General features: G+C 40.4%; 1 protein-coding gene across 1 annotated transcript in view; it reads left to right on the top strand.

Annotated features, from left to right (window-relative positions):
* The first annotated feature begins 6,251 nt into the window (after window positions 1-6,251).
* LOC115028425 (serine/threonine-protein kinase WNK1-like) overlaps window positions 6,252-16,637 on the top strand; it is an 84,037-nt gene continuing 73,651 nt past the window's right edge. Inside the window, 2 exon segments of the mRNA XM_029462213.1 lie at window positions 6,252-6,818; window positions 9,232-10,838. Coding sequence (XP_029318073.1) covers window positions 9,885-10,838 — 954 coding nt within the window. The 5' untranslated portion in view covers window positions 6,252-6,818; window positions 9,232-9,884.

Genomic DNA, 16,637 nt, shown 5'->3' with positions numbered 1-16,637 from the left:
TGCTTTTCATTTACCTGTAAAGTGCTTTTCATTTACCTGTAAAGTGCTTTACATTTACCTGTAATGTGCTTTTCATTTACCTGTAAAGTGCTTTACATTTACCTGTAATGGGCTTTTCATTTACCTGTAAAGTGCTTTTCATTTACCTGTAATGTGCTTTTCATTTACCTGTAATGTGCTTTACATTTACCTGTAATGGGCTTTTCATTTACCTGTAAAGTGCTTTACATTTACCTGTAATGTGCTTTTCATTTACCTGTAATGTGCTTTACATTTACCAGTAATGTGCTTTTCATTTACGTATGAAGTTTTCTTTGTTATTTGTATAAGTTGGGATAATTGTAGCTTGAGTTTTGTGTTTTGTGTTTAAAGTTTTGAGAAAATGGGTGACGATTTCAAGAAATGTGTTTTAACAATTGTAAAAAAACTGTAACGGGGAGCGTGAGAACATGTGCCGATACATTTGGTCTGGAAAAAAAGAATAATGGGGTTCTAACAAGCCTATAGGGAGACATGTGGAACCACAGAGAGAATGAGAAAATAAAAAGGTTGAGAATGAAAGTTTACAGTAAGATTAGATGAAATCTGTCAAACTTCCTCTCTGGACTCTTTAGTGACACTAGCTGGTAGAAGGATGTACTGCTGAGAGAGGTGGCCCTGATTCCCACACTGCCCCAGCAGCTACTGTGAGAACATTCTTATTTGATATGCTACGTTCCTTTAATTATATTATACAAACGTTGAATGAACCTAGAATATCCCTATATAATTCCACCCATATATTAATCCATACAATTAATACAAAAATGATAATAGTAAAGTATAGACAATGAGAAATAATAAAATAATAAAAACAATTCCAATGTGAAAAGAAACGGCATTCTACAGTTTCATTCTGCTCGAGGTAATTATGTCCTAAAATATTACATATGAATGCCAGCATGAATATTGTATATCCTACAATGCACTGTAGACTTGAGCATTACTTGACTTCTCTCAAGATGAACACACTCACACAGAATCAAAGAGAGAGAGATTGAGAGGGGGGGGGGGGCTGAGTGTTACAGAGAAGGGAAGTGACAAGTTCAGTGTTGCAACATGAGATCCTTTAAAACACATCCTCTGACACACAGAAACATCCGCAAACATACAGCACGCGCTGAGTTACTGGCATACCACTCAAACTTCATGTGATTAATTTGAGTGAAGTTGTCACATGCAGCGCGGAAGAAGAAAGACTTAGAAGTAAGATTAATCTTACTGTTCCCCTCCTCAGTAAATTCTGCTGAAGTGTCCTTGATCAAGGCACTTCACCAGCTGCTGCACATGCTGAATTTAGTCGCAGCACTTTGGTGTGTGGGTGTCGATACATATGTGCAAAGTAGAGGTAGAATGACACGCGCTAAGTCAAATCTTATTCTCTAAACAAGTGGAGGAAGTTTCATTCTTTGTCCACAGCAGCAGGTGGTTCTCTAGCTAATTTGAATCGTTAAATAACCATTTGTTGTTTTTGTTTTTTTAAATACTGAAAACTTGATTTTTAGGTAGATAACTAGGTACACTATAATTTTACATTCTTATAATTTGAGAAAGTAATACTGTGTTATCTTGATTCACTTTGTCATATACTTTAAAAGTGTACTTTTAAGTTGCTTATGATGCCTAATAATGCTTAATTATAAGTATATAGTATATATAAGTAAAAAAAAAGAACGAATAGAGAAAAGAGATAGACACGGGGGTAGGAAGAGAGAAACATGGTGAAAGACACACACACACACACACACACACACACACACACACACACACACACACAGGGAGGCCTTATTTGCCTCCGATGGTTTTCTGAAGTTCTCCAACCTGTTGTAGCTTGTCAGTGAACTAGGTCAACATAATTTACATTTAGAGATATGTCAGTTCTCTAACCTGCAGCCACACAAACACACACACACACACACACACACACACACACACACACACACACACACACACACACACACACACACACATGATTTTTTTCACATACGCAGAGATGCAGTGTAATGGAGATAATCCTATGAGCCTCAGCCAACATTGTAAAAGTACACATTTGTCAAAACATTTTTATAACATGTAAATTCACCCATCCAGAACTGATAGCTGAAGTTCCTGAGAGGAGTTTGCATGATTGCATGCTTGATATGGTAGCACGCACACACTCTCACACTATCACACACACTCACACACACTGCCAGTCAGTGGCCTTTATTTGCATATTTCATCTCTACTTGGTCATTATCTTTTGCCTGTGTGTGTGTGTGTGTGTGTGTGTGTGTGTGTGTGTGTGTGTGTGTGTGTGTGTGTGTGTGTGTGTGTGTGTGTGTGTGAAATCCCTGTTAGTATCATAATGCGAGTAAGGAGAGTAGTAGGAGTTGATACAAAGTGTACAGCACTTTAACAACCTCCTCTGTAAATACAAATGAACCAACAGTATTTCTGAAAAGATCCGGAATAATGTTCCTTCCCCGAAAAGGTCAAGTGAAAGCGAATCTGAAAAAGAAAATGTTAAGAGAATGTATTACTTTCATCAGTGAGGCATGGAGATAATATATTAAAACATGTGCGGTCAATATAGCCAAAGGGAGGAAAACCAGAGAGCAATTATGGGAACTTCAACTTCTGAATTTAACGTTACTTTGGTGAATTAGTGCTGTCTTTCCGATGTTACAAAATGGGCAGGGGTGCTGATTTAAGAGAAAGATTGCATCTTGTTTTTGAGTCTTAAGAACATTTGCATTGGCAAAACAAGTTGGAGTTTAGATTACAGTGTGTTTGACGGAAAGAAAGATACTCGGTGGAAAAAGGAGAAGAAGGCTAAAATGTCCCTTTTGGTTTATTTCTGTAAACCTTCCAAGTCAGTGAGTGAAAGCTTCTGTTGTCAGAATCTCTCCGATAATGAAATCCAGTTGTTTGACTCCGTCAAGCTAACGAGAACTGTTGCTTTCTTCAACATATGAGTCCAGTGACTGCCTGCAACATGGACTTTAAATGTCTCAACAGCTATACATTTGGATTCCAGGTATTACATTGGCATCCAAAGTGGCTTCCAGTGCAATGATTGCAATGCTTGTATAAGCTTCAGTTTCTCTCTCTCTAAGAGAAACTGAAGCTTATACAAGCATTGCAATTATGCAATCATACAGTTCAAGTCAATGACAGCTCATTTCTGAGTCAGCTAAAGATTAACATTTTTACCAGTGAAGTTTGATTCACAGTTCAACATCTTGGGGTGTTGGCTTCTTTGCTTTTTTTGCCGAGAGTTAGATGAGAAGATTGATACCAGTCTCGCGTGTGTCAATAAAAGGCTTCAGCTACATAGTTTTATGCACAGTGAGACGTGTGTGTGTGACGTGTGGAATGTAAAACATATAGCTTAAGCCAAGTTTGAATAAAATGTATCATTATGCATGATACTTCCTCTTTGAGGGGAAAAGAGGTCATAAAATGAAATGAAATGTAAACATTGCTTGTATATTGAATCTCTCAATATGCCAACATATAACTTGGTAGTATCTATATTTTACTGTTGCATTCAATAATGTCTTGTGCACTTTATTTTCTCAGGAATATTCCTATTGAGATTCAGAATCTCTTATACAAACAAGTCCTCGCCAAGATAGCAGCATAAAAAGTATCACAAACAGCACATGAACAAACAACAGACTAAAAAAAGAAAAGAGCAAAAAAAGAAGTTAAAACAAAAAGCATAAAAAATGCGTGTGTTCAGTTCTGACTTGCTGTCATAGTGTTGTGGCAACCTTGCATAGTGTGTCACCGCCTTAAAGTGCAGGATAAACAGGTGCAGCATGTGTGCAGGAATTAAAACCCAATTGCATAAACACACACAGGCTAATATTAAACTCCTGTTGGTCATGTGAAGATCCAAAACAGCAACTCCATGACCCAGTTTGTGTCCCCGCCTACCGGTTAACAAACACTGAAGTATCTGAGAGTCGCAGGTATGAAAACTTCCATCGCAGCTCTTTATCATTCCAGGAGTGTTTGCTGATTGCGTAGCAGCAATACTGAGCAAATTATCTCACCATCAACAGTGGAAGCTTAGATAACAGCTTCATTTGATAAGATACGACAATGAGCGTATACATACTGTAAGTCAATAAGGTTTACAGCACATTAGCCAGCGGTGATATGTATGGCATTTTGGTTTCTTTTGCGAAAGAACATTTGCATGAACTGAAGTGTGAAGCTTGTTTCTTTAGAAGTAAAGATACAAAGTTTTGTTAAACTAAAAGTGAGTGAGCTTAAGAGGGCCAGCTGCCAATGTAAAAGTCCTCACTATTTCATGTGAAATTAGTTATTATTATACACAAAAAAGGATCATTTAAAGCCTACATTTTGAGAAGGAAATCTCAGGTTATGTGCCAACATATTTATATTTAAACAGAATTTGCCAAAATAAAAAACAAATGAACTTAAAAATGAAGCCATGATACAGTAAGGACGTGGTTTTCACTCTCTTTTTTTTAAATAGTTTTATTTCTAATCAGGGGATCCCTCTTTGTTGTGTGATCATTTTGGGGGCCTCATTACATTGTGTGGACCCCTGCTGTCAAATAACACAGGAAGTCCCAGAGAAAGAAATGAACAATAAAGTTTTTAGGAAGTAGACTGATGAGAGGGTCCAAACCATTATCCTGTTTTAATTATTCTTGTGAGATGTGCTACAGCTCAATATCAGGGTGTGTAGACCTGATGGACAAACAAAATCTCAGATTATTAACTGTGGTGGCATTCTGATGTGCACTGATTTTAAGCTTTATAACCCAAACAAAAAAACCCACACTGAGGGAGGGTAAGACTGAATGAACACAATAAGCATCTGAGTAAGGTTGACTATGGATGATCAAACATGACCAAGACATAAAATAAAATCATAAACGTGTTAGTTCACCCTGCAGCTGTTGCTGGCTCAGGATACTGGATTTTCGTCTATTTGCAAGAATCTGTCAAGATCACCCGAATAAACAAAAAGTGCTTCCGGTTTGACCTGTCAACATAAAATTCTTATTGATTACTGTGTTGCAGCATTTCTGCGCTCTCTTAACCCAATTTCACTTGAAAATATGCAAATTCAGTAAATAATGTGACGACTGTATCCATGATTTCAATGTATTTGTACTGCAAAGGGTTTCCCTTCTTTGCTCATTTTAGTCAAAAAGATAAATTATCTCTCTAAAAATAAAAACAAATTGTAGAACTACTGATTAGTTTAAACAAATGATTACCCACTGGGTTAAAAAGTAATTTCTTTCCAAATAAAACACCCTTTACTCAACCAATTCTTTGCTTAATTAAATATGAATAAAATAGCATATCCATATCCATGACTATATATAAACCTATGACTATATAACCGTTGTAGCAAATCAGAAACAAGGTGAGAGATGTTTCCTCTCCTTCCCCGGTTCTGTTTGTTGGACACAGCAAGGGGCACAGCTGGATGTCTGTCTGATCAAACAGATGCAGACTGTTGCCTCTGCTGTCCTAAACAAAATAATAACACAGGACAAATAGGAGGTGTGGCACAAGTAAATAGCGTGAGAGCTGCCGGATGTACTAACACACGTAGCCTAAAGAAAATAGAGATTATTTATTCAACAATAGCACTGTTCACTAGATTAAACACACTTAACTGGGATTATGTGATTTAATTCCCAGTGTTGGAAAAAGTAAGTACGTAAAAGTACAATTTTGAGCTACTTGCACTTTACTTGAGTATTTTTCATTGTATACTACTTTCTACTTCTACTATTTATACTAAATATTGTACTCTTTACCTCACTACATTATTGTAATAGCTCTAGTTGCTAGTTACTTTGCAGATTCAGATAATAATACAAACTATATTCAAGAAATAAATGCTGATGGATTATCTGGCATAAAGATTGAGCCCTTGGTGAAATTCACAGTATATACAGAAATAAACTGCACCATTAAAGTAATTTACATATTAATGCATCAATACTTAGGCTATAATTCTAAAATATGATAGGCCTATACACTATTGTGAAATTTTAAAATGCATGACATGCAATTTCTTCCACATCACACAGCTCACGAGTTTGTGTTTTTGTTTTAATTTGAAAGAACACTCTTTTCCTGTATCATCCTGGTTAACGGTGGATGGTTTGACGCAGCACGTCTGCGTGAAAGCTCTACCGTCGCCTTGTCGAGTCATCGCCAGAGAAGAGTAGAGAGCAGACGGAGCAGCCGTCCGATGGCTTGAAAACGGGGAATAACTGTGGATCACAGCGGATTTATTGCGCCACACAAGCCAAGAGGAGCAAAACGGCGGTCACAGGAGGAGATTGGATGTTGATACGAAAGAGGATATAGCATCTTTGAGTGAGACTGTTGGCTTTTGGTTGCGGTTGCAGACCCGGACACAGACAACACAGAGACAGACGGAAAGAAGTACCAGAGCCGCCGCGACACCACCGAGCGAACTTGGCTTCTCTGCCCGGTGGGAGGTGTCTGTCTGTCGGTCGCGGCTCACTGCACATACCGCTCACCGCCACGCTGTTCGGACCTTCTTCTTTTTTTTTTTAGAAGGATACGGTTGTTACTAAGTTATGTTTTTGTAAATATCTTCTTTTTCGGGGTTTTCGACAACCAACTGTGGCTTTAATGTGACGCACTATACTGACATTTGTGCTGTGTCGGAGCGGACCCCCACTGCAGAGGAGTTACAGGCTTATAAATCAAGTTTTTACCTTCATATTTCTACGGTGCCAAGACAGCCCACACCAATGTAATAGGTAATGGTATATATTTTGTTTTATTTTAATGCTTTATACAAATCGTGACTGGTTTTACCTGTGTTTTTGTTTGCCTGTAGGCAAAGTTAGCTGCATAGCCTCGTTTTGTTTTTTGTTCCTCAACAGGCTGCATTGAACCCCTCACTGCACGGTTTGCTGCTCAGTTTCCTATAAAGCTGACTTTAGGACCTTTAGCCTTTAGTTCAGGATGTTTAGCATTGGCTTGCACTCTTTCCAGCTCAGTTAGTAACTTGCACACATTTGTTTTTTAATATAAAGATATATTTTGTCATAAATTAGCCTATATTATTATTAATAAGCTCTCATTGCTTTCCCTCGGGACTTTTAATTGCGCTCGTGCTCACTTTAACAGGATGAACACCTTTTTTTTTAGCTTAGCTTTTAATTAGCCGAACTTAACGAATGGAATTCATTCAATGTTACATTTTAATGTTAGAAAGCCATGTTTGAGTGTTTATATGTGCGCTATATTAGGCAGGTAGTCTGTAAATAGAGGAATTGACGTCTGTATAAATCAGTAAAAAGTGTGTTATTGTGCTAATATTTTACATTATTTCACATGTGTGTTTCAAATCAATATTTATACATATTTTGCAATACATATTTCAGCATTTGCGTGATATCGTGTAAGTTAGCAAGACTAATTTAGTTATGAAAGGACAACTTGTCAAAGGAGGACACCTGTGATAATTATGCATAAACTTACCTGTCACACGAAAATCGGTCAATATTTACGTCAATTTAATTAATAATTTCACACTTAACCTTAACTTTGCCATAAGCTTGTATTGCTGTGATACATTTGAAATAAAAATTCAATATACTATTTCTATTCTGTGTCCTGGCTGCCCTTATGTTAACGTTTTTCCTCTGTATAGAAGAAGAGTTTCACCTAACAACACCCCCTAGCTGTTGTGAAATCACTGTAAAAACCTCTTGTAAATAAGCGACATGTGATAATCGCAACAACAAAAAGGCAGATGTTTTTCCACAATCAGTAATGGAAAATGGCTTCTCTTAACCCCTAAGGCAGCCAGGTGCCATTATATAAATAATTAAATGGCATATAAAGCTCCACAGGACACATTTGACTTAATAAAAGGTAGAGCCACATACCTACTGTGACCTCTTCAGTGCTAATCCTTCAACCAATTCCCTTAATTGAGGCAATATACAGTAGCCTGTGGGGCCAAATGAATCTCTGGTGTTGTGCATGCTCCCTACAAGGAAACCATCAGGACTAATTTAAACCTTTGCAACTTAAAAGTATTATCTGAACAATAGCATGTGTCATATTCTATGTGTTGCAGAAGTGGTCATACACCGTTTAGTTTGATATATGTTAAGTGCTTTTTTCTTTGCAGATTACATACACACTTACAAAGTTGCTAGATGTAGTATAAATCCCCATTCATCGCGACGGATTTAATTGAAGAAAATCTAGAGATGATTAAATGAAAATGTACTGCGAATGATTTCTCAATCGTCAAAGCAGCTGCCGTTCCTCTGTGCCAGTGCCACTATAATAACAGAGTAGAAGTCATCTGTAGGATGTTATGTTATGCAAATTCAATAAGCATATTTCTTACCACTTAATAGGTTTTCTGTAATACAACATGCAGAGTAATGAACTTGTGCCCTCAGACATGCATTTAGTTTCTGTTTAATGGTTCTAACTCTGTCACTATGAGTGCCCCCTCCCTTCTCATGCTAAGCTGCTGAATTGCCACAGAGTAGCCTAACCTTGAGGTCAGCCCGGCCGGTGGTGACTTTGGGCTAAATTTGGAGCGTGGAGCAATTAGGCGCACACTCTGCTGCATCACTCCACTGCATCACTCCACTGCATTAACTACAGGGGCATTTGGGAGGGAAAGGTTGGGGTGGGATGCAGATCTCTTTAGTTGGTGATTTAAAAGATTGCTCAACCTATGTCAAATATTCACTAATAAAATCCCAAACAAGAGTTTTTCTACTTTTTTCTTGTACCTATCAAGTTTGACTATTTTACCAACCAATTTGTTTAGGAAAAGAACATCCAAATGAGTGGGTTTGATCTCTGCTTAGTGGTTGGAATAGCTGAAAGATTTGTCAACTGCAACCAAAACTTGTGGCAGTATTTGGCTGATTTTAATTCCCCACCCTGCCTCTGTCACTCATACTGCTGATCACTGGCCAAATGGTGGTAAAATGTTACATTATCTGGCAGCTTTTATGTTCTACCAGCTACTTTGGCGCAGCACCAAGTATCATTTAGGGGTCCCTTCGAAATTTCTTGGGTCAGTTAAGTAGTCAGGTGAAAGCAGATGGTGACCTTTGAGATGTATGGTCAGATTGTATAAAGAAAATATAGTTTCCTCTTACACCTCTCTCCCTTCTCTCTTTTTATTTTCAGAGACAAGGGCCAAAGCAGATCAAGCTGGGCCAGGCTTGGCCAGGCTAGGCCTACCTAGCCTTCTGTCTGGCCTTACCAGACAGGAAAGTGACCTCTACACAGAGTCCTATCGTCAACGACTAGGGGGTGTGTTCTGAAAGAAACTTCACCAGACCTGCACGTCCAGCTGTCACGGATTGGATTCCAATCATATTTTGTTTTATCAGCCCTGGAGAGGCCATAGTGGTCCGTGCTATCGCCAGTCCTTCCATGTCGTGGATGTCCCTATCTGGATGTTGGCAACAGGATGGATTCGGGTGTTAATTTGACGGTTGTCACCTCATTGCAGTTTTTGCACCCCCCCTCCTTTGACTGGCTTTCGTCCTTTCCCTCCCCAATCTTTAAGCGAAAGCCCCTGCCTCTCTCTTGGGGCTTTCCTGAGCCCTGTACAGAAGGGCCTTGTTGGAACTGTAGGTTGTCTTGTTGAAACAATTGACATTGCAAAGAGGAAGCAGACTTATACATCCCTTTTCTTTTTCCTTGGGTTTGGAGGTTGGAGAGCTTTTCATTTGACAAAGAGGCTTGCAAGTAGAGATTTGTGCCTGCATACACATAGTGTACACATTTATTTATACGTACAGAATTCCTTTTTTGTGGTCTGAGCCTCGGGTGGAATGTCTGAAAGCAATAGTAGCAGTAAAGCGGTGAAATTCATTGCTCCGGCCCCCCCTCCTCCCTCAGCCTCTACCTCTCTATCCCCCCAGACCCCCAATAAGAATGTGAACGGCTCCGTCAGTTCAGACACGGACGTGGTGGAGAAGCTCGGTGTACACCCTGAGGTCCAACGCCGGCGCCACACGATGGATAGAGACTCTAAAATAGCCGAGCATCGTTTCTTCCGCCGGAGTGTCATTTGTGACTCCAATGTCACAGCTTTGGACCTGCCCAGCAAAGCAGCTGTGATAATCACCTCACCTCCAGACTGTGAAGGGGCTCCCACCTTCTTGCTTCCACAGCCCTCAGGTCCTGGACTTGGGGTTCGAGACGCTGAAGGCGGGGAGGTTTCAAGAGTTCCCTATGTGCAAAGCTCAACCCTTCAGCCTGGCCTTGGTGGGGCAGTTGCGGAGGGGCACTTAGAAAATGCTGATGAAGAATTAGGTGAGGGCAGTATCACGATTGCTGTTCCCACCAGTGGTATTGTTGAAGAACATACTGCAGACGGGGCAGTAAAAGAGCCCAGCCCGGCAGTATTGGATGTTACCGACAAAACGGTGGGCAAACAGCCTGACGTCACATTGCGCCCCAGAGGTGTAGGGGACACACAACAGGTGGCAAAAGATGGAAAAGTGATAGAACATGTGGACGGGGGTAGTGTTAGTACTCCGACAGAGGAGAAAGAGAAGGAGACAGAGGAGGAGAGAGAGCTGGCAAAAGCACGAGCGGAGCAGAGGGAGGCCGAGAAACGAGTGCAAGAGGATATAGAGGAGGTGGAGACAAAAGCTGTGGGGACTTCAACAGATGGGCGCTTCCTAAAATTTGACATCGAGATTGGAAGAGGGTCCTTTAAGACTGTGTACAAGGGACTGGATACAGAGACGACTGTGGAAGTGGCATGGTGTGAGCTCCAGGTGAGTCCAGACTCTTTAAACTGTCACCCCTTCAGTGGCTGTGCTCTGTCTCCTCCTGTTTATCTTGCGAAGACTTTACTCAAATGTCATTTTGTGCTTGTGGTCATCCCTGAGATGTTTCAAAGTTTAGAATCTGTCTCACAGACGATAGATGTCATATTTTTTTTCTAATTATGTTTTAACTGTTTTTGCCAATGAATGATGGATTCCATCTCCAGAAAATATTTGGCTGACATTTTTACATTTTTATAATATTGGCTTGTACCTGGAGCAGCTCCTTGGGCCACATTTCTATTCAGAAATGTTCCCGGTTTGCGGGAAGTTAGTGTTATTTTGTATGACGGTCTGGGGCAACTCCTGCACATCACTATGTCTCAGGCACTCATGGTTTTGTTTCTTCATTGCCACATCCCTACAGTTCATGTGCTCACTCTCTGGTATTAACAGTTGATTTAAAAAATGTATGCATGTGAACGGATGCTGTGGTGCATCCGATTACCCATACCACAAGTTCCATTAATGAGTGTTGAAGGATGATGAGAGACGATGTTGAAAAATCAAAGCCTGTGAGCGTGTGGGTTTGATTTGCTGTGGCAGATATCTACAGAATGTTGCATGAATTTGTAGATCAGCATTATCTTAAAGATTAAAGTAGTTGGCTTATGACTAGAGACTTCCTCGTCGAAATCCCCAGACTGTCTGAAAATTCAGGGTACTGAAAGTGAATCAGTAACACTGTTGCATCTTTCACCTACTTTACCCTTGAGCAGGATTATCCCAAGTGCTCCAGTATAGTTGCTCTGTGTTTATAACCAGACAGGTTGCACTGGGCACCTCCCACTCAGCTCAGCCTCTCGAATAGATGCATAACGGTGAACAAGAAAGACTGCACCTTGCACACCGTGTGAAATGTGAGACAGGATGGCACACAGCTCACCACAGGATGCTATTGCTACGTGATGGTGCACTGTTGCAACTTCTGCAGTGAGTGTCAGAAAGAGAGAGCGAGAGAGAGAGAGAGAGAGGGAGAGAGAGAGAGAGAGATAGAAAGTGTGGGCAAGACACATGTAGAAGAGTTAGATGTGTGTTTGTGTGGTGGCGGGAAAGGTGAGGCGGACAGAAAGTGAGAAAAGAAATGCGTCTTTCAGCTCGTCTTGTTCAAGTTTTATTTGTCAGATGTAGGTTAACACAGGGTCAACGGTACAATGAAATGATGTTCACATGTAGACGCAGAGACAGAGGTGCATTCAGTAGTTTGAGATGTAGAATAACACTCTCAGCTGGTCATGTGACATTCAGGCACTGACTGAGCTGAGGTTTTAGCAGAGGAAGAAAACTGGCATGGACTCATATGGAACTGCTTGCCCTGATGAAACACTTTACGGTGCCAGAGAAACAAATGTATCAGATTTGAAATGCTACATTTGATCTGTCTTTTTAGGCATATGTGCATTATTGTCTAGTTTTTCTGCAGAATGACAAAGTATTAGGGAGGCAGGATGACATAAGTAACCACATGCAAGGGTAACCTAGGCTAGCCTTTGTGGTCTGCTCCATCTTTTCATCACACTGTTTGGTAAATGAATTAGAACCAGAAAAGTCAAACAAGGTGAGACTTGTTTTATGTGCAAATCTGCATGTGTTTGTACTTCTCGGTATGAGATTATTTCCTGCGGGAAGGCACGGTTGTTCTCCATCACAAGATGCTCCTCGAGTCCTGCTGAATCCCAGGAGCTAAAATCAGCTTTGCCGGATGCCCTGCGTCAAGGAAACGGCAGTTTGTTTATCAGAAAACAAACGTCTAGCCTCTGTCAAGCTTTCTCCCTCTGTCACACGTGTCTCTGACTTTCTCTCTTGCTTATCAAAAGGAGGAAACCTTGTGATTCACGGCAGTGTTCTAGGTCGAATTTATCAGGTCAAATTCAAACCTCGGATAGATTTTGATGGAGATTTTAAAGAGTCATTTGGTTAAATAATCAGAATATAAACTGATTGACTAATCAATTGCTTTAAATATTATATACATTTAATACATAGTATGTAATTTAATATTCCCTGGATTACTGGAATGAAAGGTCCATTAAACATTATACAAGTCATGTGTTATATAAGGGTATTTAAAGCCTGTGGTGACTATGCTATATGCATGCAGAGACAAGTACTTTTCTACAGAGCCTGGCTGTAATCCTGTGTGTGTGTGTGTCCGTGTCCGTGTCAAAGATGACTGAGCAACTGCTGACATGTGGCAGAATGGTGGGAGTAAAGTTACATACACACACGCACACACACGCACACACACAGACACACACATAACAACCAATCACATTCGCTCACTGGGTGGGCATGGGAACTAGAGATCTGTGGGAGTCAGGATCATCTGGAACTTCTCGGTTTTCTGTATGTGCAAATGTGTGATTGTATGTGTATGTGTGTGTGTGTGTCTGTTTGTGTGTGTGTCTTTCAGAGATTTTGAGAATTGGGTGGGTTAGGGTCTTTACATTCTTTGGCATCTGATCCGAAGCAGGTTAACTTTTGTTTCCAGGAAAATCCATAGATGGATGGAAGAGGAGAAGGAGGGGTAGGGAGATGGAGCAGATAGTTTGCGTAAACTTTAGTGAAGAAATAGATTGATGAATAGATGGAGCGCGTGGAGAGAAAGAGGCGGAAGGTCACTCTGTAGCTTATCTTAAGGTGCCTTGTTAGATTGGATGGCAGATGATGGATGGGAAAGAAGAGGCTGACGCAGTTCTCCTGGAATGAGGGAAAATAGAGAAGGAGAAATGTTTTGGATCCGTTTAATCTTAAATTACTAACCTAGAAATAGCTTTGGTGTTAATGATTTCTGTTAACTATTTAAAATGCCCTTAATCAGGTGGGAAACAATTGAATGACAACACATTTGCATTATGCTCCATGGAACTGAGATAAAGTTAGGAGAGGGAGTCGACTACAAGGCAGTAAGAGGAGGCAAAGGAAAGGAGAAGTAGAGCGGGAAAGGAGAGAAATTAAGTTCTATAAAAGGGCGGGGATGGAGGGAGGAGGGGTAAAGGTCAAAGTTCAGACCCCTTGTGTCGGAGTGATCACTAGGAGCCTGTCCAGTGTTCAACTACCTTTTGGTAGAGTGAGATGGAGACGTAAAGAGAAAAAAGGAGATTCAATGGGAAAAAAACTTTTTTGAGGACAGGTGGTCGGAGGAGATTAGGAGGATGAAGGCAGTTGGAAAGATCAGGAACAGGAGTTTAAGGAGGAGGATGGTGATTGTGGAGGGAGTTCAATGAGAGAATAGAGAAATGGGAAACATGGGGAGGAGGGAAGGAGGGAAAAAGTGTGAGAGAAAAGACAAAGGAAATGAAAAAGGAGGAGGGGGAGGGAGACGTGCAGAAAAACTGAGGAGGAAAAGAAGAGGGACCCCAAGTGTGTGTGTGTCTGTGTGTGTGTGTGTCTGTGTGTGTGTGACCTTAGGCTCTTAGCTCCACTGGCACTCAAAGGCCTTGAAATGTCTCTCTCAACAGGCGGATTAGCCCCCTCCTCACACACACACACTTTGGGGCTTCGAGGCTCTCCTCCAATAACGGCAATTCAATCTGTGTGTTAGGAGGGAAACTGGGCTCACACATCTCTGTTTGTTTGTCATTAAAATCATAAGTACATTTTATTTTGTTATATTACATTTTCATTATTTTTGAACAGTACGACAGTGAAATGTTATGTTGTTAAGGCATATCACTGTAGTCTCCTGACATCTAATGAGGCTAATAAATATGGCTCACCATGTCCAATTTTAGCATTGCAGCAATTTGTTTGTAGTGATGATGACCCATTTTAACCTGGTACTGGCCTGAAATCTGTTCATGTGTTGGGAAAAAGCCAGAGGGAGGGAGAGCAGGAGGAAGGAAGGGTATATTGTTTGTCAAGTCGGTTATCAGGCAATTTAAAAATGTGTTATGTCCCCAGAGGACACTGAACAATGGATCCTCTTTTGCACTTTATCTCAAACTATAAATGCAAATTAGGAGACGTGGCCTTAACAAACAAGTATTATTCTGTATACATTTTTACAAATTCTTTTAAAAAATAGCTTTTCCAAAAATGATATTTGCATATTATAGGCGTACACCACCCTGCTGCCGAGTTCAATCTTAAATAACACTGTTGGATTTGCCAATATTTTGAGTTGATATGTATACTAGTATTTTAGTTTAAAAAGAGTGCATTCTTTATTTTACTGAAAGATAAATATCCGCAGATCACTCCAGGGCAGCAGAGGTGAAACGGTTAGACTTTCCAGAGGTTCAGATTTCCCTGACAAAACAGCACACTGCAGCTGTGTCAAGCCTTCGGCAGAGGATGGTTCTCTCTGCTGATTGATCTTGGAGGTGCTATAAAGTAGCTGCCCCCACAAAAATCACTCTGACAAAAGGAATAGAAACTGTGTTTGCAGTTAAAACATTTTCTCGTAAATGTTTTAAATGCTGGCTACAAATAATTCACTCGGTTCCTTTTCCGTATTAGCAATTAAACTGCTGCCTATGTGCATGTAAACGTAAGTCTGTATGTGAGGTCGTGTGTGTGTGTGTGCGCAGTGGGGGTGTGGCTCTGTGTGTGCACATACTGCAGCTAGTTTTGGGGGTTGTTAACTTATTCATTTTGCTGAGCCTCTCTGCAGATGAGCTCAACTGTTTAATAATAGAAAACTTTGTGTGGAAATGTTTTTTGAACTTGCAGGATATTTCCTTTTTGTTTTTATTGTTATGGACATACAAATGGTTTTGTGTACTGAGATGATTTTTAGCTGGAATTGGCACTGAAAACTGCAAGAATGATGGGTGTTTCAGAGAATCTTTGGGACTTAGTGTCAAAGTGAGTGTAGTAACCTTTCATAGCTCAACGTTTTACACACACAGCATTCCAACAGATCAAATCCTGACACACAGTAGTGGATGAATTGGAAACGCACAGAGCAAGATGTGTAGTTCAGATCTGTAAAGGCCCTAAAGCCCAGCCAGGTGATTTATATGTGATAAAACAGGAAAATACTGTGGGCTGCAGTTGCCAAGTGTTCAGCTCATATGTTGGATAATCTGTAGATGAGGGAGGATGAAACAAGGGCACGGAGGATATCTCTTTTTCATTCGTTTTATTGGTCATCCTCTATAACACTCAGTCGTTCTCTTGCTTTGTCTTTGTCCCGCCACAGTTGCTACTCACGCTCTGCCTCACTCTCTCTGTGACTCTGTCATGTGTCAGTAACCAGCTGTGAGCAACAAAGGAAGGGAGACAGAGAAGCTGACATTTCCTCATATGCAAACCGTCCCTGTGCTTCCTTCCGTGTAATGTGTGTGTGAGTGTGAGTTTCCCCTAATGTTAAACAGTAAGGTCAGGCCACCATGCCTTTTTTTTTAAAGAATTTCATTCGTATCGATTTCAGGGAACACTAAAGTGTTATTTCAGGTTGTGGTATTAGTGACCTTCAAATAGTGAAAGTGTAATAGTTGTGATAAACAAAATGATGTTTTAAACAAGCATATGGTGAGTGGAGTCATTCAAATATAGCTTTAAAAAACTCCATTTTAGTCTAGACCTTCCGCCCATGGGAGTGAAGCATTCTATCACACACACATAAATCTAACTTGATAGCATTCGGGCCTTGGATATGTGTGTTCACAGTTTAATTACGTGTGACTATGTGTGGGCTCAGAGTGAAAAATGACTGACCTTTTTCCCTAACACAATCTGTGTTTATTTAAAAAAAGGAAGTGTAATCCTGAACCCAGTCTTTTGAGTGTGTGTGTGTTTGTG

This window comes from Cottoperca gobio, chromosome 23 (genome assembly GCF_900634415.1).
Source record: "Cottoperca gobio chromosome 23, fCotGob3.1, whole genome shotgun sequence".
In the NCBI taxonomy this organism is placed as follows: domain Eukaryota; kingdom Metazoa; phylum Chordata; class Actinopteri; order Perciformes; family Bovichtidae; genus Cottoperca; species Cottoperca gobio.
Note: the sequence above shows the minus strand (reverse complement) of the source record. Positions and strands in the feature narration are given on the sequence as shown.